This window comes from Hetaerina americana, unplaced genomic scaffold, assembly GCF_022747635.1.
Source record: "Hetaerina americana unplaced genomic scaffold, ioHetAmer1.1.p SCAF_9, whole genome shotgun sequence".
Classification (NCBI taxonomy): Eukaryota; Metazoa; Arthropoda; class Insecta; order Odonata; family Calopterygidae; genus Hetaerina; species Hetaerina americana.
In genome coordinates this window covers 42,999,717-43,026,356 of record NW_027287538.1, presented here as the reverse complement: position 1 = coordinate 43,026,356, position 26,640 = coordinate 42,999,717, and the positions used below count along the sequence as shown (strand labels likewise).

The following is a 26,640-nucleotide window of genomic DNA, read 5'->3' as shown; positions in this document are numbered from 1 at the left end:
TTCTTTACTTACTTCAGAGCATAGAATTTTTCGTAGAGTTTTTGTGCAAAATTTTCTCCTCTTCTCTGCATCAGTTATTACCTGATTACTCACATGGCTTTCCTAATTTTTCTCTCTGTTCCAAAGCTTTTTTTCAATGGTTTTATTACATCATTTATAAACTCTTCATCAAATTGATGAAATTATTTGATCCGCATGTGACCAGTGTCTTCATAGTAGATTGCTCCCATAAACTTGGTTCAACATTTCCTGAATCATGTCTAGTTTTTTCTAAGTTTCATAGGGATCTCAGCTTGATTCGTGAGGTTTTCTCTTCTAAAACTCTATTTGCCATAGAAATTCGAGACAACTTCAGTGCAACATCTATCAGTCCATGTAACAGAATTGATTAAAATAATGCATTTCTTTGTCCGAAGTTTTTGGTGCATATTCACCCATGCACAAATATAGGGCACATCAGGTTTATGCATCACAATTTCTGAAAAAATATAATATATATGCATGTAAACATATGCATATCATTATATTACTATGTTTACATAATGTCGCATTTGATAAAGTCAGAATTGATGTGAAGTGGCAATTCTGGAAATTCTTTTACAGAATTGAACGTATTATTTTTAATTGGTTGAACCGTTTTTTCTTCCAAAAAAAATACTTTTGTTTCATATTTGATTTCATGGGGAGTTTATTATATACATCAATGACAGAACTTAAGTATTTCAGTAAATTCAGCTGCCTGCAAAACAGCAAAAGTCACATACGTGTGCCCATATTCGGTACAAAATTTCTGATTGCTGACAACACAGTAAGTTTTCAAACTCAATAATTTGTCTGCATATGTTATCCATGTCAATGACTCTTCACCGCTCAATAACAAAAGGCATTATTTCCCTAAACTTTGGATTTGGATTTTGTTCCTAGTTTCCTATTGTTAAGTCATATAGTGACCTTTAGTAGGGTTTATAGTAACCAAGATATGCATATCTGTATTCTGTAATTTAAATAGCTCTAGGAAACATGAAAGTTATGCTAGTGGATTTTTATTACGGTCATTATCAGGCTTATTAAAATTGGCTCATTTTACATCTGATTCATAGTTATGCATTTACATATAATTAGCCATTTAAAGTCATTTTATCTTTCTCCTATTACTTAACAAGTACATCAGTTACTGTAATATGTGTAATCTTTTTAAATATTAATGTATATCAATAATGTATCATTAATCTTAATTGTATTTTTTTTAATTCTCAAAGTCACTGATTAAGTATGTGCGTACAACTCTGAGGTATTAATAATTATATCATTTATTATATTATCCAATAAGATATGATTTTCCAATATTTCAAGTAGCCAGTAAAAATTCTTTTGCCATAATTTTTTAAATGTTATTTTTTCAATCATTAGAAAGTTTTAATGTAAGTTTATCTGTCAGGTGTATAGGATTTGGAGTAATTCTCATCCTATTTTACTGAGTCTGAGTACTAATTCAATCAAGTTTCTGAAATTACTCCTTGCTTCATGAAAATAAATATATATTAAAGTGCTCTGTGTTGGCCCAAGAAATTTGCTAATTTTATTACCTTCTACTTTTCATTTTTTATCATATACCTTTCTTCCACATTATGGCATAGAAATTATTGAACTAGTAGGTATGTTTAAATTTCAATGATTGACCTGTTGCAGCTCTGTTCGACACTGTCCCTTGTTTCTCTCTTTTACTCTTAATAGAGTCAAACACCCTCAAATGTCTGTTTGATGTTATTCATTTTCAACCTTCCACAATAGTTCTTCTCCTTCATCTTGATTTTGTTAGTCTTCAGTAATCTTTTTTGTGCCAGAATGTGTATGATTAGTTTATCCCTTCTTCTTCTCAGTGTCTCCCAAAGACTTCTGTTTCCACCTAGTCTTCAAAGAACTTCTTCATTAGTGACTCCATCTCTCCATTTAGTCGTCAAACTTCTGTAGCATCATATTTCCATCACTTCTAAATTTCCATACTCCGTTACTGCTACATCCATGTCTCATGTTCTTAGAAAAGTGTACTCCACATGTAAGTATTTGCATTCTGTTATCTCCTTTCAGACTTGTTTTGCTTTTCCAAATTGTTTGTTTTAGTAAAATCCTTTAACTTGCTTCATTCCAACGACCATAACTACAGTGGTGGGATCAAAAATGTTAGACAAGCAGCTCCACCTTTCTCTATTTTCTTACTAGAAAAAGTCTATGTATATATTTTATGTTAATCTTATATTTAATTCCCCCCAGTTTAAACTATTTCGAAATAACGACCTATTTCTTCTCTTGCGGAACCTATTGCTAAAATGTAAAATGCAGGAGTACCAATCAAAAGACTTGGTAATCAGGAGGTGTAAAACTTTATGAATGGGCAAAAGGTTAAGGATTTAATTGGCAGTAATTGAAAACTTTGAGAACGGACTTGTGCAAAATGGTGGAAACTGGCCAAGTCCCACCACTGCATATCAATAAATGCATCATTTTTGCTTCTTTCATTAATTATGAGTCCCCCCAATGAGCAAAATTCTTTCACTTGCGCTCTAATTTTATTTCCTACTTATGCTTGTATGTTGTTTAACACTAGAAAGGTCAGGGCAGTTATTTTAAAACCTTTTCAATTTTTATATGATTGCCATTTGACAGTGAGGTGGCTGTATCATTTCCTTGCATGACTTTTTATCACTTGGCCTCTACTTCCTGAGCATAAGACCTAGACTCGTCCTGTCTACTAGTTTATAGAAAAATAAAGAAAAGCACTAAGAACATCCACATAGATCAGTTTGTTCATCTCCTATGCATTCATGCAAAAAATAAGGCTTTTGCATGGTCTATGTTATTATCTGAAAGTTCAACCCTGTGAAATGTATGATAATCACACCTCATGCCTAGAGAAAGTTCCTAGAGCCCTGTTTAGTGGACTACATTGGAAATTATATTATTGGTTAGTCAGTTATAGGGCCATGTTTAGTCACTTCCTCTAGGGGACCAATTAATTACATCAGTATGTATTATAGTGTACAAATGGCTTCAAAACATTGACTCTAGATTTGAAACAACAGGTACATTGCTTTCTAATTTTCATCCTTATCATTTTTAGATGTGCATACATATTTCTCTCGGTGATTCGCAAGGGATCAAAAAGAAGAGCTTGGTAAAAAAAAGTAATGGTAACCAAGAGTTTGCAGAGCATTTTTGAAGTGTGATAAAAATATCATTCTGTTTTCACATAAATCATATTTTCATGAGTTACATTCTATTTTCTTAACTCATATTCTATTATTTTTTATTTTTGAACCTGTATTAGTAAATACTTAAGATTTCCTCTTTATTGATTTATCGATACAGATGGAATTAAAAATTTTATAAAAAATCAATAATTATTACACATTGTATAGTGGCTTACCATTATATTTTACTGTGATTTTTGTTGGTCTTGGCATTATTAGGAGCATGTGTGATGGCCAATGGTCATGACCTTGCTCAATTTGGTAGGAATGTTGTAGGGATTGTAAGGCAACAACTTTGGTTGTTGTTTATTTCACAAGAAGGAGATGCGTAAGATTCTATGTCATCTCAGAGAAGAGGAACAAGAGCAAATACAACCCTACCACCTGTCATCTCCTTCTCTTACTATTGTATCCCCACTTCTTCTGCCTCAGCTGGCTCTCTACAGTCATGGATCACAGGTGCTGTGCAGTGCACTCATTTGGCCATCCATGATTTTGGTTGGTTTTCGGCTGAGGCAATTCATTCTAGTGTTAAACTGCAATCTCAGTCCTTTAACATGCATGGCGATTTGCCATGGTGAAATACTTTCACCTGATAGAAATTTAAACTCAAATCACAATTTTCTATAATAAATGTGAAACTCCAATAGCCGTAAACAGTTTACCTTTCTAAACAAAGGTACTTTTTTTTACTTTGTTTAGAAAGGTAAACTGTTTACGGCTATTGGAGTTTCACATTTATTATATATTACTAGCCGTAAGAGCTCATTTCTATCAACACAATTTTCTATCGAACCAAAATATGTTTTCATGATGAAATTTGATCTTGCATGTCATTAACTTGCATGTGACTGTGCAGTATTCAAAGATGGCATTTCTTCAGTATTATTGTTATATTAGTACTAAGGACTGTGTGAGTTTTGTTTTGTTTTATATTTACTCTTGTGTTTTGTTTTAATACTCATATTCAGTTGTTACAATGCTTGTTTTTACTGCAATTGTAGACTAAAAGAAAATGAAGTTCGAGCACAAGTTTTGGAAGAGGAAAAGGAATTAATCTGTCAGCATTCATCAGAACTCCTGTCATCATTGAATGTAAGTGTGATGAAGTATCAGAAATATAATTTAATTATAATTTTCTTCTTCACTTTTGAATTTTTATAGCTTTGGCGTATGGTTTGTGCAATGATTTGCATGGTACAATACATTCATTTTACAAATTATTCTTCTTGTTACCAATGTTATGAAATTAAAAATTCAGTAAACTCTCAATCATGTGTTCGGATAATCCGTGCTATTCTCTCTTCCCAGACCCTCATAATTGCAATCTTAGAAATAATTAAGCTGTAAAACTTTGATATACTTTTAAAAAAATGCAAGTTTTAAATACCTCGGCTTTCTGGAAATATTATAATTTCAAAAACTCAAAAGTTGTCAGTGGTATTTAATCGTTTGGCATGTTGGCAAAATGGCAGTGGGCACCCGCCCACTGTTGCTTTTCCTTGTTCCCAGCAAGCTGATTGTGTCTACGGGGAGTTATATTGAAGTTGGTTTGTGTTAGCAATTGATGGTTTTCATTTAATATTTGATGTTACTGTAATGTATGGGTATGTGTTAAATCAGTGCAAATTTTGGTCGTAAGCGCTGTAAGTCTGCGTGGTAGTCGTAATTCCATAGGTTTGTTGAAAGTGAATTTGTGCAGGATTGGAGTGAGAAATAAAAGGATTGGTTTAATTTAAACATTTTTGTATGACCCATACTTTCTCCTTATCATTTCCATCACATTTATTAGTCCCTAGGATTCCATTTTCTCCTTTGACGTGAGAAAATAAATAATTTTACTATGCAAAAATAAGTCATTAACTGTCTGCAATGCATTATTTTATGCATATAATGAATATGAATCCTCATTAGTGATCCTTTTTTTAAAATAAAGCTGCATCCAGACTCTTCATTTGGGTGCCTGAATTGCTCAATTAAGGTGGACGCCATTTTTAAGGCTGTCTAAGCTCATTAGGCAGCAAGAGGGTGCAAACTTAGGTGCCTAATTCGGCCCCCGGATTTAAAACACAAGAAGTGTATCCTAAATACGCCATTATTGCAACCTCAAAATTCCGAGTGCTAGTAGTGAGACAATTAGCAGAAGAATAATCGGCATGGCGGAAGTGTTTTATTCATGTTGGTCAAAATAAAATTGGTTATTTCTTGAGGGTACCCTTTTACTCATTGAAAAAAATGAAGGCTTTATTAACGTGAGGTGACAAAAGGTGTACCTATCCATAGGCAAGAGAAATTTGGTGCTTTCTGCATGAATGTAGTTTATTTCTTGTAATAACTTTATTTTATCAAGTTATGGGATACAAATATTTGAAATGTAGAGGTATGAACATATTTCTTCGTTTGGTACTTAATTTCTTGGCTAAGACCATCGTCTTTGCCATTGTGTTTGTATCCATACCTCATTTGTGTGGCTGTTAAATCTTATTTTGGTATATAAACACTGCGTGAAATAAACTTTTAGGGTAAATTAAATGAAGAATACAATGTATCTTTCCACTGTTCTTTATTCACGTACAACTAGTTTCAACGCTCTAGCATATCATCAGGTATAAATTAATCAGGTTGCAGTCCATTTATATACCATTCATGAGGGAGTGGAGGGGTGGGTGAGAGAGGGGAGAGAGAAGGAGGGGAAAAAAGTGGGGTTGCGATCGGCTTTGATGGGGAGGGGAGAGGGGTGTTAAGCATCAGGAAAGGTGATTGATTGGTTCACAGTAGGATGGGGGGTTTGTTGTGTCTTTCTATGAAGGAAAGGGTTACTTCCAGGATTGGGGAGAGGTATTCAAACAATAAATTGTTCACCAAATGACCCGTTTTTAAAATCTTCCTGATTTCCAGCTCTCCCCACTTGTCCATCCTCATTCCTTTTTCCATCTGGTGTAAGAGTTCCGGGTTGAAACCACTCCCATGATTTTCTTCCCATAGATGCTTGGCGAAGTGTGATTGCTTGAGGTCACAGTTTCTGAAACAGCATTTGTGTTCCCCCGCCCGTGTTTTTAATGATCTCCCCGTTTGACCTATATATATAGCACTACAGTCCTTACAAGTTAACTTATAAATGCCACTTTTACTTTTAAACCATTAGTCCCTGGAGTGCCAAAAACCACCTGAAATCATGCCTCTGTATGAGTGTGCTCAATATTTTCCCCATAAAGGCTAACACTCAGTACTAAGTGTCATTTGTGTCAGTATATGTGAGAATTCCCCACTGCTGTTTACTTAATCTCGTATGTGTAGGTTTGGCTTTGCTACTAGCAAGACTTTGCGTGGCATTCTCTTGTGAGTGGTAGCAACAGACATTCATCATGTGAAAGTACATGCTTTTAATGAAATATTTTCTATTCTCATTGTTTTTTACAAGTGTAACATGTGCACTATACAGTAGACTGTAAAATATGCAAATGATCAAGCAGAACTGAAAAAATTAGAAGAGAAGCTACAGCATACGATTTGGAGTATTGTAAGAATGGGGAAGCAATTCAGAATGATCATGGATATAGGAACAACTAAGGTGTTGAGAGTTTAGGAATGGCCTGACATCCATAGAAGGTTAAACTGTGGAGCTAGTATAATAATTTTATTGTTTGAGAAGCATAGTGACTTGTTGTGGAAGCTGTGCGGAGGGAATGAGAATGAGGCTATATATGGGTAAGAAAGCTTTTGAAAAGGTGAAAGGACTTTTAACAGCAATTAGAATTCCGATAGAACTGTGAAAGAGAGTAGCTAAATGTTTTTTCCAGTGTTATATTATAGCGGGGAAGCATGGACTGTTTAAAAAAAAGGTGAAAAGTGCATGGCAAGTTTTGAAATCTGGTTGTAAAGAAGAATGTGTATGATAGCATGAATGGATTGACTAAGAAATGTGGAAGTACTGATGAGAATAAGAGAGGGAATAAAATTGGTGAGAGAAATTAAAAAGGGAAAGACGTTTTGGTTAGGGAAGTTGTCACTCTGAAAAGGCTTACTGAAAAGACACACAGGGAGGAAAAAATTAGAAAGAGAAGAAGAAGGAATTGAATGCCTTATAGGGTAAGAATTAGCAGAAGTTATTGACAAATAAAATAAGATGCTCAGGACACTGAGCGTGATGGAGTAGATAAAAATGAAACCTGTTGGGAGATGTTACACTCTTGAGAAAAAGAGCATGTACTAGTAATAGAATGTGTAATAGTTTGATTGCATTAGTTTTATGGACAAGAAGCCATGATAACAAAGTTTTCTGTCATGATAAATTAAACATTTGTGCTATTGTCATTTGGCACCACTAAGCACTTCAGAAAGTCTTCATACATTTGGTATCAACTCCTAGTTTAAATATACCTCAAAATCTAACGTGTCTTCTTAATTTTTTCAATACATATCTGTTGCTTATAATGCCAAATTGAAATATTCTCTCTCTTCTATTTTGAATGCAAATGCTTCATTTAGGACTTGGTGGCCCAAAGAGGCCTTGCTGAAGCAGACCTTCGATTAGAAGTGTCTGCAAGATTAGAGGCTGAAAGGCAGCTTCAATCAGCCCATACATCAGTCCAAAATCTTGAAGGAGCCCTAGCCCTAGTAGATGTACCTGGTGATGGAATCAGTGATTCTCTCCGTTCAAAAATACTACCAGATGTTAAAAAGCTAAGAAGTAAGTTTGGAAATCAAATTATTCAACACTGGTCAATTTTTTTTAGTTGATAATTTTCCCATCTCTCTCCATTTAAACTCCTATACAAGAGTTGGGAGGCCTCTTAATGTTTTAATAAGGCTGTAATTCTACTTTTTAATATGTATGGATTGAAAAAGTTTGAATTTATAATAAATTACATGATATAGATTTACTTAGTCTGCTAATTGTCATTTCTTAACTTTTACTCATGTTCAGTGAGAGCGTGTTGCCTTTTTTTTGTTGAAAGTATTTTTAAATACATCATTGGATCCAGGTCATTTTGAAGTATTGTCACAGCATAATCACTTCAGTTTTCTTGCTAATCAAGGTAATTTTCATTTCTTTGCAGAGTTTTTTGAACAGATTGCTGAAGAAGCTAAAATAGATGCCAACATGCCTGTTATCATGAAGAATTCTGTTTATGCTAAGAAGGCCATTGCAAAAAGAGCCATTGCTCAGCAAATAGAGCAAAGTCGAATGGAAAAAGCAAAAACTCTAGGTAAAGTAAAATTGAATTCGATAATGCAACTTAACATTAATTTGGGGACATGGCAGTGCAGTAGATGGAGTACTAGGCTTCTAACCAGAGGGCCTGGGCTTTATTCTGCCTGAGGCCTCTGGGCACCCTCGGCTTCACCCAAGCTGTGTGATTTTTCGGTTACCAGATCATTAATTCAAGAGAAGACCTTTTTCCAAAAAGTTGTTGTTCCTCAAAATAGGGAGGATGAAGGAGTTTGGGAACATAATCATCTTTATATGAAATGTCAAGCTCCCAGCTGCCCACTTTCCCAATTGACCTTCCACATGTTTAACCCTTTGCAAAACTCTCAGGGCTAAATAGGTTTTCTCATGCCTGTATCGACTTGTTTTCCAAACCTCTCGTCAATGTTAGTTGCATATAGATATAATTCCAATTAAACCCGCATAGATAATTGTGATTATCTCACCTACATGAGCACAAAAGGTTGTGATCACTTTTTCAATGTAACTTAGGGGTATCACCAACAATATATATACGGTTCATACCTAGATCCTGGAAGCCTTGCATTGATTCTTCACTAAATGCTCTGGGATTTGAAGGTGGACACCATTAACATCCTGTTTATGTCATATTTCTTAGGAAGCATTATGAAATAAATAATGATTGAAAACATTTAATCGTATGCATGAAGATAATGTTCAAGAATAAATTGTGGTGTGTGATGAGCACCTGCAGTCACTCTTGCCCCCTCTGCAGAAGACTGAATTGTCTGTTCAAGATTATCCTTGGGCCCAAGGCCCCACTGTGGGGCTTTTTGCCCTCATGTGTGAATATTGTGGGAAATGCTGGTGTATTTAGATTCCCTGAACCCAGATATGAAGACCTATCTCAAATCTATTTCGCTCACACAATTGGATTAAAACATTCTGCTTTGAGTTTGTTTCTGTGCATGCATTTTGAAGTGCTTAATAAAATAAATAAAAAGTTAAAAGGAAAAGATTTAAAAACTCTTACATGAAAATAGAAACTCCTTTTTGGTGTGCTTAGTTTGACCAGTGTCAAGCAAATTTATAGGGCTGTTTCAATCAGGGATATATATGGCTAGAATGTGCCATTGTTTGTTTTATTCTAGGCTGATTTTCAACAGTGATAATTATCACAATGAAAATGAGCTATCTCCAAGTATATTTAATAGTGGTATTGAAAAAGGGATGAAACTTTCCATGTGTAAATTAATCATGAATCTTGTGGTATCATTAATAGTTTCCTAGGTTTATTATTGGACGAGATAATTGCTATTGTTTATAAGAAAAGGTATGATGCCTCCCTTACCATGCTATTTAAGTTAAATCAAAAGAGTTCAGGACCTTTTGTGTTTACCTGAAACTCTGCTATCATCTTCAGTTCCAAATACTTGGGGCAGTCAAATGAAAACCGATAACCTGCCATGGCACAGTTCGCTAAAAGCTGGAACCAAGCTTTTTTTGTATCGATAATGCCATCGCTGTGGTAGGAGAACTGCATAGTGACAACTCACAGGTGCATGCAGTTGTTGATTATGTCCTTGTTGGTGCGCAGACTGGTTGTTGTAGCGGGTGTTGGATTTTCATGTGACTGCCCCTCATGTCTTCCTTGGTTCATTAGTCGGCAAGATAATCACAATGGCATTCATAGGTGTTAACAGTTGATATTCATGAGTTAACAGCTATATATATATATATATATATATATATATATATATATATATATATATATATATATATATATATATATATATATATATATATATATATATATATATATATATATATATATATATATATATATTATATATATCTATATATTTATATACACACACACACACACACATATATATATATATATATATATATATATATATATATATATATATATATTTATATATATATATTATATATATATATATATATATTTATATATACACACATATATATATATATATATATGTATATATATATATATATATATATATATATATATACATATATATATACATATATACATATATATATACATATATACATATATATATATATACATATATACACATATATATATATATATATATATATATATATATATATATATATACATATATACATATATATATACATACATATATATATATACATATATATATATATATATATTATATATAAAGTAAGCATTATATTTTAAATTTCTAGTACCACTGATTTTTTTGCTAAGAAATTATAAATTTTGTTGCAATTAACTCTAAAAAATTATGGTGAGTAAAAAGTATTTATTGATAGTTTTTGTGACTGGGGAAACTGTCACTTATTTTGTTTGCATGGCTGATAATAGAAGAATGCCTATGAGTATTTGTCTTTTATTGTCCTTGTTATTTGAAATTGCATGTATATATTCAAGAAAGTTGAAGCATTAGTTTGCATTTCTAATGTAGATGGAATAAAATAGCAAATTTGTATTACAGGAAACACATTCAAAATGTCTAGTAAGAATTATAATAAATTCATACATCCATCACTAGCCCACAGTCATAGAGTGAAACTACAAATTTTCTCTTCTCAATGAAAAAATTAATAGTTTACATGCCTTACATTTGATTTCCATAATTGTTTGCATATTATTGTGTTTTTACAATTTTCTAATTTAAAAGGATTCCTTGAAAATGGTTGACATTTTATTTTTATTGTAGTATTTGTGAATAAAGTACCTAATATATATCAAAAGTAGTCTACCTATCAAGGTAGGTTTTTCACTAAGTTATCTGCAATGGACAGGCTTTAAAGCCCTGCCTTGTATGGGTAAATGCCCCAACCCCCTATTTTGCATATTTTTTGCAAATATTTCATTTTTCTTTTATGTTCCCAAATTCTATCCAGTATACCCAATCTTTTACTCCCTTGCCCTAATTTTCTAACACCCCCCCCCCCCCAAATTCAAAGTCTGCATCATCCTATTGCCACTCAGTATGCCTTTATTTCTCCCAACAACCTCCTCTCTTCCACTACAATGCCTAGAACTTTTTTTTATCATTCAGCAGTTGCATCATTCTCCACATCTGTCTTGAAAGCCCTGACAACCAAGCTTCTAAGCCTTACAAAACCAAGCTACCCTTCTACTCAACTACAAGTTTTTGCTACCCTTTCCAGTACAGTTTTACTTGAAGCACTTGTTGAAAACTTTGTCCTCTTTAATCAAGCGTTAATGAATGCTTATTTCTTGTAATGTCGTAGTTAATTTGCCCAACGTTGTCTATAACACTCAATATATAGATAAGCTGTTATACCAGTGCTGGTTTATGCCTCTCCTCTTTAATGTTTACCTACTGCTTTATCTTTCTTGTGAATCATATTGACTTCATTATTTAATGATAAGTTATCATTTCATACCCATTACAATGATTCTGTAATGCACTCAGTAATGATTGTAGTCTCTTTGCTGACTGGCTAACTAAAGCTTGATCATTGGCAAATCTGATTTTATCATTTCTCCACTTACTTTAATTTCTTCCTGCCCTTCCCATTCCTTAATTACAGCTTGCTGCACATATTGATTGAAAAGCACAGGTAATAATGAACAACCCTGCTTTACCACTCAGCCTTACACTGCCCATCTGAACTCACCATCTCCTAACCCCATCTGAGCAGTCTAAAACATGAACAGTAGGGTGGATCTAAAATATTAACATTTACAAAAACTCAGGCTGGCTCTATGAAGAAATAGTAGGGGATACGCAGATATCTCAAGGAAATATGTCTTCTTTAATGATGAACAACAGCTTATTATTTTCAGGATGAATACACAAAATGTCTGTCCCTAAAGAACATTAGTTTATATCAACAATTTGTGGAGTAGGTATTATGGAAATCATCTTAAACTATCCCAGTGATTAAGAAATGTGGGGAATGCAACAATTTTGAAACTTAAAATCGTGAAAACTTTTAAAAATCACCATGTATTTGTCAATGTTTTAACCCTTCTTCGGCTAGATCAAGAAGATTCAAGATCGTAGGTTATAAAATTCATTATAATTTGAATTTATTCAACAAAGGTCGCCAGCTTTCTGTTTAAATAATGTTTTTGTAGCAACCTATCAGTCAGAATGAGGTGGTATCCATCCTTTTGGGTTTAACGAATGGAATTCTTCCTTAACCTCAACATAGATCCAATTACATATTGCTCCAAAGAGGAAGTTAGCAAAAGGTATTTAAGATCAGTCGTTTGCCGTTGGGGAACCAAGAATGGGGTGACTACTCATATATAGCTATTAGAAGAGAGTGTTGGATAAGGAAATTGAAGGAATGTATGCCAATTAGTTCAATGCTGAAGCAGTTACTTTTGCACCTTAAGAAATTTGGAATACAACCAATACCAGTTATTGGGTACAGATGCTTAAGGTAAGGCTTAAAACTGAATGCCATGAAAATCATTAAAATGTTTTTAGGTTGGCAAATAAGAAAACCTTTAAGCAGGGTTTTCTTCAGAATGCCCATAAACTTTATGACATAGCCGCGTGCAAATATCTCATTGGAAGTCACTGTGTTTGTAATGGTACTCCTATTTAAAATATTGGTAGATATGCAGGAACCATCAGATGTTTATCTTTGAAGGTCGTTATATTAGTTTATTTGCAGAGAACATACATATGTAACGTTTGACATGCAAAGAGAGTAATGGTGTATCAGTAGCATTTCTCTAGTAGATATTACAAGTATAGTTATGCGCACAATACTTAGTGTTTACTCTTTTCGATGCCTGTTTATGTTCGCTGATAGGTTTTTTTAAGGAGGTCTTATTAATTTAAAACATGGTTAACATAATCCTGGTTAATCCATGGGTAATGGAATCATATTAGAGAAGAGCTGATACTTCTGCACTGTAGAAACACGGCAGACATTAAATGGAGTGATTGGAATTTTAAATAAGTGAATCATTTTTCCTAATGATAAAAGACTAGGTACTGTGGAGGAAAATCCACTCTTGTCCTACACTGTTAGGAATTAGAAGGCCCAGTAAGCTGTCAAAATTTAATGTTTCATCAATTTGACTTCATTAATAGAGCAGATGACTAGGCAAGCACAAATTTGAAATGGAAATTTATTGAAAAATTTTAACTGTTTCACTGGTCAACCTGAAATCAGGTAAAAATGCTTTGATTGAGTTCCAATTTCTGTTAGATGTGCATGACAGTAGTGTGTTCTTGAAATATACTGGAATGAAATTCAGCTTCAAAAGCATGATGATACAGTAAGCATTCTCTTAAGTAATAGTATCATGCTGCAACCAGATGAAATATCTTTCACAAGTGCCTCCGTACTTACACTATCTCTAGTCCATATATACTCATCATAGAGTTTTATAGCACTAGATTATGTAATTGCAGAGAATCATGAATTTATTTGATGGGAGTTTTTGTAAAAGGTAAGATTTCAGATGCCAATTAGATCTCTTATCTCAACTTACTAACCATTGAACTATGGGTAATCATTTTAGGTTGTGTTGAGGGTAAAAATGCTTTAAAATATAGCTGTGTGTGAATCAATTTCTCCAAACCTATGCACTACTTTTGTGTCAAGTTGATTGTATTTTGTTGAACTCTGCCTCTGCACTTAGCTTAATGTTGAAGAGGGCAGCATTTTCCACCCCCAGATACTATTATTGAAGAAAATTGAATATGAAGGGGAAGTAAAACAGTTTTTTGAATAGCATGAAGTGGATAGAATAAATCAGTAGATAAAGAAGGTGATTATGTTGGACAAAATTTTGTGTTCACATATTATTTTTCAGAATCCCTGAATAATGTCAATCAGATTTTTAGAGATTGGCCAAAACCTGAAAACCATAAATCCTTATTTTATATTACTCATGATTTTCTTTAATTTTAATAATTAGATCTATTTGTTTTTTTAAATATTTATATTATTTTTTATTAAACTCTCAAATGCATCTTTTTCCAGAACATATATATTTTTAAATTGGGCCATCTGCTTATTCATTATACGTATAAATATAAGATTTCAAGTTTACAGTCACTTGGCAGTGATTGTTAATTTTGATATCAATTACTATATAATAGATTTATATTGGTTAGCCACATGCACATGATCTTAAAGCACCTGATGATTTACTGCTCTCAACATTGGGGTGATTGGCTTCATTCTAAAGGTGCATTAATATGGTTTTGTTGGGTACTTCCTATTGGAGAAGGTATTACTGTCTGCCTGTATCTCTTATGACAAGTTACCATTTATTTTCTCCCATCTTTCCCTCTACTTTCTGGCAGGTGTGTGTGTTTGTGTATATATACGAGGGTCATCCGGAAAGTAGTACCCGTTCGTGAAATAAAAAGACAAAATTAAATATTAACAAACATAAAAAATTTTATTTGAAAGAGGATACTTTAAACTACTTCTCAACATAATCTCCAAGCAAATTAAGGCATTTGTCATAACGTGTGACAAGTTTCTGTATTCCTGCTGCATAGTCCTTCGCCGCCAGCTCATTGAGATACGCGAGGGACCCATCTTGCACAAATTTTTGCATAATGCAGATGGTGTTTAACAATTTCATGAACAATTGTTCGAGAAACATTGGGAAAATGCTCACAGATGTCATCAATTGTGACGCGCCGATCGTTCCTCACGAATTCGTCAACTGAGCTCACCAGTTGGTCTGTAATGACAGACGGTCTCCCCGAACGCTCATCGTCGTGTGTGTTCCCCCTCCCCATGTTGAAGTTGCGACACCACCGCCGAACAGACGACTCGTCCATTACATTGTCTCCATACACCTCCTTTAATTGGCGATGAATATCACATGGGCGAACGTTTCTTGCATTGAGGAATTTAATCACTGCCCTCACTTCACAACTGGCGGCGTTCTCAATTTTTTTAAACATTGTAAACAATCACAGAAACAACACAGGCAATGCTAGCGTCACGCAACTTGGCTCAGAGAAGGCAGACAAGCCACTGAAGCTATCTGACCTCGTCCAGCGGCTACTCGCGTCGTCAGCACTTCATGCGGCACGAACGGGTACTACTTTCCGGATGACCCTCGTATATATGTATATAAATATATATATGTATGTATATATGTATGAATATATATATATATATATATATATATATATATATATATATATATATATATATATATATATATATATATATATATATATATATATATATATATACACATATATACACATATATACACATATATACACATATATACACATATATACACATATATACACATATATACACATATATATACACATATATATACACATATATATACACATATATATACACATATATATACACATATATATACACATATATATACACATATATATACACATATATATACACATATATATACATATATATATACATATATATATACATATATATATACATATATATATATATATATATATATATATATATATATACACGTATACATATACATATATATATATATATACATATACATATATATATATATATTTTTTTTTTAAGGTAATCTACCGGTTAAGGTAGGTTTTTGGATGGACACAACTACCAAACAAATATTTAATTACTCCTAACAAAACACAAAATCCATCATCCTACTCTATATCAGGTCCCTCTTCATCTCTGAGTACTTTCTTCCTCCCTTCATCCCGTCCAACATCCCTATCCTGTTCCTTCCCTTTCCTCTTTTGCCCAACATTCTACCCTCTATCACAGTCTTCAACATCCCACTGCCGGTCAATACCCCCTTCATCCACTTTTCCTGCCTCCACAGGATTTCTCCCAACAAACCCCTCTCTTCTCCCACCATACCAAGTACTTCCTCATTTGTTTTCTTCTCTGTCCATTTCACCTTCTCCATTCTTCTCCACACCCACATTTCAAAAGCCTCCAGTCTACGTCTATCCTCCTGCTTCAATGACCACGTTTCCGCGCCGTACATAGCTACGCTCCATATCAAAGTTTTTACGAGTCTTTTCTTAACATCCTTACTCAAAGTCCCCGTCATCAACTCCCTCCTCCTTGTGAAAGCCTCTTTGCCTAGCGCAATTCTTCTTCTTACGTCCCTACTACTTTGACCGTGTTGGTCCAAAACACTACCGAGATACGTAAACTGTTCTACCTGCTCTAGTTTTTGCCCTCCTATTTTAATGTTAAGCTTGCCCTTTTTCTTTCTAGAAAATCGCATAACCTTTGTTTTCTTAATATTGATTCTCATCCCATACCTGTCGCACTGAATTTCCAATTCACTCAGCAATGCTTGCAGCCCCTTGGCTGACTGACAAACTAAAGCTTGGTCATCAGCAAACCTAACTGATTTTACGAATTCCCCACCCACTTTCATTCCTACCTCGAGTTCTTCCCATGCCTTTTTAATCATTTCCTCTGCATAAGGGTTGAACAGCAACGGTGATAATGGGCAACCCTGCCTCACACCCCTTCCTAACACTGCCCATCCTGACTCCCCGTTTCTCACCCGCACCTGAGCAGTCTGAGACATGTACAGGTTGCGGATTAGCCTCCTTTCCCTCCAATCTATTCCTATTTTCTGCAGAATACTCATTAGTTTTTCCCAATTCACCCTATCAAATGCTTTTTCGAAATCTACGAAACAGGCAAATACCTCCTGGTTGTGTTCTATATTCCTCTCGATTAATAATCTCATTACTGCAATGGCATCACGCGTACCTCTCCCCTTCCTAAACCCAAACTGATCATCCCCTAAGTAATCATATACCCTACTTTCTATCCTTTTGTTTATGATCCTGAGAACAACTTTAGCTGCGTGGGATATCAAACTAATTGTCCTATAGTCCTCACATGACGTGGCCTTTACCTTTTTCGGAATAGGAACTAAAACTGATCTCACAAAGTCTTCCGGCCAGATTCCCTCCTCATAAATACTACGGATCAGCCCATATAGCCTCTTCCTCCCACATTTTCCTAAGCATTTTAAAAGTTCCACGGGAATGTTATCTACCCCCACGGCCTTATTTAGTTTCATCTCCCTTAGTGTCCTTTCTATCTCATGGTCTAGTATGCCTGGACCTAAGCTGTCCTCCTCTACGTCATTTTCTTTTTCAATGTCTAACTTTGTTGGTCTGAGTTCTTTACCATACAGTTCTTCTATATACTCCTTCCATCTCTCTTGGATCTTTCCTGCGTCAACTATTACCTTACCTGCCTTATCTCTAACTGTTAGCATAGCTCTTCCTTTCTTACTTCCCGATAACGATTTAACTTTGCTGTACAGCGCACGGATTTCACCCTTCCTCTGCAGACTTTCCATATCCTCGCACTGCGTCTTCCACCATGCTTCTTTTGCTTTATTCGTTGCCCGCCTCAATTTATTGTTCAATTCTTTGTACTTCATTTTGCCTAATTCTGTATTTATATTCTTCCATTTTCGCCGCTCATCCATCTTTGTAATCATCTCATCCGTGATCCATGGTTTCCTAGTCCTTTTAGCGTTAACGGTTCCAATAATGTCTTTTGCGGCTGTAGACAACCCCTTCTTGATCATTTCCCATTTTTCTTCGATAGTACTAAGCCCTTTACCATCCTCCATGATTTTCTCTACCGCCTGTTTGTATTCCTTCCTTTTCAACCCATTTAACGCTTCTACATTCCATTTTCTAACTCGCCGCCCCTGCCTTATCTTTTTGAAACGTACGCTACATTTCATAACAACTAAATTGTGGTCTGAGTCCGCATCCGCTCCCGGGAAACTGTGGGAATTTATCACACTATTCCTAAACCTGTGTCTAACCAGGATATAATCTAGCTGATATCTTCCTGAGTCACCTGGCATTTTCCATGTATACCTGCATCTTTTGTGGTGTCTAAACCAAGTGTTGGTGATGACTAACCCCTGTCTCCTGCAAAACTCAACTGCTTTCTCCCCGCGGTCATTCCTCGTGCCTAAACCGTAGTCGCCCACCTCATCACCATCTCTTCCTTCGCCTACCGTCGCATTCCAATCCCCCATCACTATCAAATGTTTCCCTGCAGGAACACACGCGATCATGTCCTCTAACTGATCGTACTACCTTGATCAAAAAGTTCCCGGAATAACCACCGTGTGGCGCTCCCATCGTTCCGATTTGAGTTCTGTTTTTTTTGTTAAATGGGTACATCTGTTGTTGATATTCCCTTTAAATCTTAGTGTCATAACTTGACATTTGCAAAAGTTACGTAGCCAAGAGTACATCTATCTCTGTGTGTGTTGGCGATTTTTTACAATTTCAGAAATGGATTTAAATTTGCAACAACGAACTTGTATTAAATTTTGCGTAAAAAACGGATTTAGTGGCGCACGGACGTCAGAAATGTTGGAAAAGTGTTTCGGCAACGATTCTCTAAAAAAAACGGTCGTTTACCAGTGCCACGAGCAGTTCAGAAGTGGTCGTGAGTCAATCGAAGATGATGAACGCAGTGGCAGACCATCGACATCGAAAGTCGGTGAAAAAATTGATAAAGTAAAAGAAATGTTGGTCAATAACCACAAATTAACCATCAGAGAAATAGCGGAGGACTTGAACATTGCCTATGGATCCGCCCAAGACATTGTGGTTAATGATTTGGGTTTCCGTCGTGTAGCAGCAAAGTTGGTGCCAAAAGACCTCAATTTCATGCAAAAAAGAGACCGTGTTGACGTCGCAAAAGACATGATTTGCGAGGCTGAATCCGATCCCACATTCATCAAAAGGATCATTACTGGAGACGAGACGTGGGTTTATGAGTACGACACGCAATCCAGACATCAGGCAAGTGAATGGCGTTCACCAAATGAGCCGAGACCAAAAAAACCACGTCGTTTTCAGTCAAAAAAGAAGGCAATGCTGACGGTTTTCATGGATTACAACGGTGTAGTGCATCATGAATTTTTGCCAGAAGGCCAGACAGTAAACAAAGAGTATTATTTGGGCGTTATGAGACGTTTGCGTGAAGCAATTCGCCGAAAGAGACCAGAAATGTGGGCAGAAAACTCGTGGATTTTGCACCATGATAACGCACCGTCGCACAGTGCTATCATTATTCGTAATTTTTTGACGAAAAATGCAACAAATACCATCCAACAGCCACCGAATTCACCTGATTTGGCTCCCTGTGACTTCTTTCTGTTCAATCGAGTTAAAAAACCATTACGGGGAACGCGTTTTAGCAGCCGAGAGGAAGTAATGGAAAAATCGCAGGAAGCACTGATGGACATACCGAAAACCGAATATAAAAAATGTTTCGAGGATTGGATCAAGCGCTGGCATAAGTGTGTTGCAGTCGATGGGGATTACTTTGAAGGGGACAATATAGATTTAGATGAATAAACTTGTATTTTTAATTTTCTGAATAAATTCCGGGAAATTTTTGATCAAGGTAGTATATCCTATCGATCTCTTCTTCCTTATGGTTGCTCGGTGGTATGTATACCTGAATAATAACTAAGTTCGTCGGTTCTGCTTTTATCTCCACTAGTAGTATTCTATCCGTTACCTGCTCTATGTTGACTACGCTTCTTCCTACCTCTTCATTTAATACTATGGCAACCCCTCGTTGGCTCTCGTCCCCGCCGCTGTATATTATTCTATACTTATCACTCCAGTAATCCCCGCTATCTTTCCATCTCACGTCGCATAGACCTAAAATATCTATATTTCCCCTTTCCATCTCTCGCTTAACATTCTCCAATTTCCCTCTCCTCATCATTGTCCTAACATTCCACGTTCCTATTCTAACTAATTTTGTCTTCTTCTCCTGCGTCTTCTGTCCTGCTGCTGCTGGTTTTCCCTTGCAAGGGTTTCGTGGGATGACGACCGCGGAAGCCTTGCCTCCCCCGCTGCCGGGCACGACACACGGCCGATTGGGCCGAGCCCCGTGGTTGCCAGGACTCAAAATATCTCTATTGTCCATCATATTTTTCTAGGGAATGATAATTGAGGTGGTTTCCCGTTGCCTTCCTCAATAGTGTTTTTAACGTGACACCATCACTTACTGGCTGCCCCACTGGGGTCAGACGCCATTGCAGCCGCCTCACTGAGGAACAGACGCTGCGTGGACTACCTTTCGTCTGGCTCCTAACCTTCGACCTATCTGGCATGGGTGACCCTACCAGGAGCAATAATTATTACTCCCGCCAGCACAGCTCTAGGGGTCATCGGAACGCACAAGCCCTTCCACCACGTCAAGGTTGTAGTCCGGGGAGGGATATATATATACATATATATATATATATATATATATATATATATATATATATATATATATATATATATATATATATATATATATATATATATATATATATATATATATATATATATATATATATATATATACAGAAACAGATATAAGGAAAAGGGATAGGAACACACATAAAGGACGAACACAATAGAGGTGAAACAGCCCCCTGACGCCATCTCTTGGCTAAAGAATCGGGGCGCTTGGCGACATATAGTATTAGACCCACGGATCTCAGGGTAAATTACGTTTCCTCGATAGCTGAAGTGGTTAAGAGCATCCGCCCGGCAAGTGGAAAGATCCGAGGTTCGTGTCTCCCGGTCAAGGAAATATTTTTACTCTTGTGATCCGTTCGATTCCGCCTTCACCACCTCTATTGTGTTCGTCCTTTATGTGTGTTCCTATCCCTTTTCCTTATATCTGTTTCTGTATATATGAGTATTTATTCGCCGTTTGGCGGGATTTCGTGTTTGAATGTGTGAATATATATATATATTATATATATATATATATATATGTATATATATATATATATATATACACACACACACACACACACACACATATACACACACACATACATACATACACACACGCCATCAGGCTTAGTACTGAGTGAACTCTACCATCACCTACCAAACCAATCTTCGGGTTGATCACTGTGTTTATGGTTGTATATATACATTTTTTTTTTGTTTCAACCTAAAGGGAAAGCTATCTGGTGTAGAACTACAAAGACTGTTTTTGAAACATCTAATGTCAAGCTAAAAAGAAACATTTTAATGAATGTTATAAATCCATAGAGAAAGATAATCATATATTCATTCAATATTTCTATATAAAATCTCAGTGCAGTTTTTCATGTGTTACCTATGGTTTTCAAAATTATCTCTGTCAATGCCATGTTTGGCACTGAACTTAATAAATAAATTTTTACTTTTTTAGTAACTTGCAAATTACTAGGGGGCAAGAATTTTTAAGTGAAATTTTATGCTTACAAAGGTTAATTATAAAGTTATTTCTTTGAAGGTTGGTACTTAAACAGTTAATTTTTTCTGGGTGTTTTACTCTGTTCTAATGTTATTATTGGTTCTTACTTTCAATGAAATGCTTGCATATGATAAATATTGTGTAGTAGGATGTGTATATAATGCACAAGCTTTGCGATTGTATTCTTTGATACCCTATGTTATTTTACCTAAATGATTGTTTTATTTTGCTCCTGTTTTCTAGTATGGTTTTTGCATGTAGATGGATTTCTTTCTTTTTGATTTTAGGATTTGACTGCATGGAAACTTCTTCAATTGGTGGTCCACTAAAACGGTCTCTATCCATAATGATTACTAAAAAGAGTCTTCGACCAAACATAACAAGGTCTTGGTCATTTAGAGGTGGTGTTGGTGAGTAAGGTGTTATAAAATGAATAAATAAAGAAATATATATATATATATATATATATATATATATATATATATATATATATATATATATATATATATATATATATATGTATATTATATATATATACACACACATGTTTATCATTTGAGATTATGAGGGAAAGTATCTGGTATAGATTTAAAATGTTGTAAGCTAGATAAATAGATAAAGAAAACAGTTTCTGGCATCACTTGGAAAAAATTCTTCTTATTGAACTTAAAATTAAACCACTTGGCTTTTCCTCATAGAAAATATGTTTATTTACTACCTAGGTTTCGTTATGGTATACGACCTGATGATGTTATACGATAACGAAACCTAGGTAGTAAATAAAAATTTTTTCAATGTGGAAAAGCCAAGTGGTTTAATTTTAAGTTCAATGTTGTAAGCTAGAATTAAAGTTAATAAATCAGGATGTTTGAAAAGCCCTTGCAAAAATGAGAACTAGTTACTTAATTTTTCAGGGTAAGCCATTTTTACTTTTCAGCATACTCCCCTTTTATGGTTTTTGCATTTTGCCGGACTATGCTTCTGTTTTAATTGATTCCTTTGTCATGATATGATTGTTCCAATGCATTTTCCTATGCAAAATATTTTTCTTCAAGCAACCAGTTTAGTCAAGAAGTTAATTGTAACAAAAAATTGTACAGACACAGAGTCATGCTTAACCACTGATGAGACAAAGTTGTTGTTTCCATGGAGTATTGTCCCATGCTTATCTGCATGGCGAAGGAAGAACTTCAATTCAACGGCGTCAAAGCAAGATTTTCAGAGTGCATTGGGAGATAGAGAAGTGGTCACGCCCCACAGAACATAGTGATTTCCCTCCCTGGTGCTGGGGGGGGGGGGGGGGTTAGGTGATGTGAACTGAAACTGGCACTATAATGCAATCCAAGGCATAGAGAGACAATGGCCACTCACTCAAGTACCACAAAATGGTCAACCGCATTAATCTTGTTCTGCACAAGTGCCATTGGAATATCCCCGCATTCCTACTCCTCCTGCAGGAGAAAGCAACATTGAAACAATAATAATTTGCAAGTTAGGGAAGTGCATAATGGATTGCATTATCATGCATCCCAAAAATAACAAATGGGATGCTACCAGATGGCCAACTCTAAGAAGCTTAGTCACTCAGAGCATTAATAATTGCATGCACCTTTGCTCTTCTATCATTAATCACCATGTCATGGGTTTTATAAATGATTTTAGGAGTACCTCATCAGGGTATCCAGAGCATTCAGCATCTCTTGAGCTCAGTTGACCATGTTTTGATTTTAAAACCACAATTTAACCATTCTAATCAAAGGAGCAAATTCACCATACTGTTTATCAATTTTCTCTCAAACCTCCTGAGGTGATTTGGCTTTCATCAAATAATATTTGATCAACCTGCAAAATTCTCTTTTGTCCATTTTTTTGGAAATTGCTTGACTTGCTCAATTCAAACAAAAGCTAAGCACTGAGTGATAGACTGATTTCTGAAGCTAGGAGTGTCAAGAGATGCTACTATGACTTCCATCTGCACCAGTGGTGCCATTACTCTGACTTTGCATGGACTTTTCAAACTATCCTCATCCAAAGTTAATGTTACTCTCACGAATTACTTCTGTTGTACTTTACCCGTTAGATATTTTAGAAAGATATGTATGCAAGTTAAAACTATGCTGTTCAACTAAAGGAACTTCCATTCAGGAATCAGGCAAGTCTCATAGTATATTCTGCTGATAGTAGATGCCTTAGATTGAATAAAATACTTCATTTTCTCTTATAGTTTTTACTTTTAGACAATACTATTCTTAGGCACTAATTAGATATATTATATACATGTGTAACAATTGAAGCGTTTACTTTGACTTATAATATTATTATGAAATTGGGTATTTTTTTGGAGGGATGCAAATGTTCAGGAATAAATTTCTTTGCATTGTATAATCCATTATGGCATTTTGGAACCTAGCATTTAGCAGTTATTTCAAACAAAATTATTTTCATAAAAATGTAAGCAGTCATCATCAAGGTATTATTATCGATTGAAGGTGGGCCTTGGATAATCCCTAACAACTTTTATGCTCTATTTATTCTTTGGATAAACCTATTGTGTGCTCCATGTTATTTCCTCCTTCATTTCTTCAATTCTTTCATCTGCCTACTTGCTGTTCAAGTTCTAGGTGTATATGTGACCAATTTCCTCCCTGTTACAAATGCTTCTTTCGCCAACAATTTTCTCTCCTAATTTCCCCACTGCTACACCCATTTTTTTCCAAAATACTGCTTGAGTACATGAACTACTCTACCTGTCTAGTTCCTGTATTCCCACCTACTGAAATATGTAATTTACCCTTTATAACAAAAAGAAAGAACTATGGGAGATGCAGTGACTAACTTTAATGGAATCATCTGCTAATTTGCATTCAAATGGATCAATTTCAAAGTTAAAAATTATTTGCCTTGGTCAGGATTCGAACCTAGATCCCTCAATTTCCAGCCAAGTTCTTTGGCCAATTAAGCCACACGTACCGAGACATCCTCTTGCTCTTTGAAATTCTAGGGGCTTAGAAGGAACAAGATGTCTTATTTATTTATTTATTTATTTATTCAGTATAAGTCCGAAAACAGCACATTTTGGCCTTTACATCGAACTATTAACAACGATAACAATGGTCACATTTACAAACACCCAAGCCCTAGATGGAGGGAAACTCCCCCAGGCGGGAATCGAACCCGCGACCCTTGGAATGGCAGACGAGGACGTTACCCCGCTGCCACCGGGGCCGGCGATTAAATATGTCATGATTAAATACCATACATACAATGTCACAAGTTTGCTTAGCCCTGCACATTGTACCACAGTCCACAAGGTTAAAGCCAACATTTACACACAAAGGTATCTTCCTTTTTTGACAAGTTCAGAGAACTGCAGGAGATGCCGCAGAGGTAACTTTAACCGAGCCCTCGACTGATGTGCATGAAAATACATCAATGCAATGCAAAAATACACCAGTTGTAACATTGTCAAGGGGAATGATTTTTACCCTTTGAAATAGATGCCTTTTTTAGCCTTTCTACTTCTCAAGCATTTAATTACCTTAGATTTCTTGTAATTACTCTTCATCCAATACCAGTAACGTTGCCCCTGTAAAGCACTCAGAAATGACTGCAATCCCTTGGATATTTGACTAACTATTGTTTGATAATGCGCAAAACTGACTGATTTAATAACCTCCTTGCATATGCTAAAAAGTAATGTAGATAACAGGCAATCCCATTGTACTTCCCATCCCATGTAGAAATATATAATAAGAATAGATGGCCTATGTATGTGCAACAGATTCATTGACTGAAATAGCCAGGCGCTACCTTGCAAAATGAGATCATTGACAATTGAATAGAATGAAAAACTAAGTGATTCTCCTGGCACTCAACCCTGAATAATTATAATTAATATGGTATGCAGGGAAACATAAGAATAACTCAGCTGAATATAGAAAGAATTAATGAAAGGTATTATTTGGCTGATAAAGAATGACTACAGGCACGAATGTGTGAAGAATATGTACATGTGAATACATTTAAAATAGATGGTGACTGTCATTGTACAAGGTTCTACAGAGAAGATTGTAAATGCCATTTTTTATGCCCATGACAACTACCCAAAAAAATTCTCTAATACAAAAAGTAACTCTTTTTGCTGGATAATCTTTAATAATAATAATTTTAATCGGATCATATAAATTAAATTACCACAAATAAAGACATAAATTAAATTACCATAGAAAATATTAAATTACGTATTGGAAAGTGCCTTATAATTGTAATATTTTTCAAATTCTTAAAATGTCATTTTTTAAATCCAAATTAAATTAATCGTAATTCCCTGAGGAAACTTAAATTTGGTGATATAAAATGTAGTAGCTTAAATAAAAATGCTGCAATAATTTCTCTTTTCACTTACTTGTGCTTGATTCAAAGTTTTTGAGAAATGGATATCTATAAGATCAGAGAGTGAATGTCTTTATTTTCACATTAATTGTAGATTCCATTTTGTTCTATTATAAATGTGTGCTCTTCTCTGGGACATATTCCTAATAAATTTGGAGAAACTACTGCAAGTTAATGTGTATTTCAATGAAAAATAAATAAGTTAATGCCATCTGAAAATTAATTTAATAGTGTGTAGATATTTTAAGAGAATTGTCCAAAGCTAATTGTATAGATGTTGTGTTTAATCCAACTCTACAAAATTAGTTATTACCTAAGTAACACTTTTATTTCATTGATAAGAAAATTAAATATGGGATTTGTTGTAAGCAGGTTAATGAAATGAGAAGCAAGTTCTAATGTGGCCCATATTTATAGTTGCCTCAAAATTTACTTGAGCTTAGCTTGAGAATTTGGGCAAATCACAGTAATAGTCACAGTCTCAACAATCACTTGAAATTCAGTTGAGATCAACTTCAGTATTTCCCCAGCCAGTGT

At 35.1% G+C, this 26,640-nt stretch overlaps 1 protein-coding gene across 2 annotated transcripts in view; it reads left to right on the top strand.

The window, feature by feature from the left end:
- The window catches only part of LOC139698664 (pleckstrin homology domain-containing family D member 1-like), a 45,494-nt gene that overhangs the window by 16,921 nt on the left and 1,933 nt on the right, over positions 1-26,640 (top strand). Inside the window, exons 8-11 of one of the 2 annotated variants that reach the window (XM_071597534.1) lie at positions 4,253-4,343; positions 7,737-7,938; positions 8,309-8,458; positions 21,999-22,121. In XM_071597534.1, the coding sequence (XP_071453635.1) occupies positions 4,253-4,343; positions 7,737-7,938; positions 8,309-8,458; positions 21,999-22,121 (566 nt within the window). The remainder of the gene's footprint in view (positions 1-4,252; positions 4,344-7,736; positions 7,939-8,308; positions 8,459-21,998; positions 22,122-26,640) is intronic. The other variant, XM_071597535.1, reaches the window with a different exon arrangement.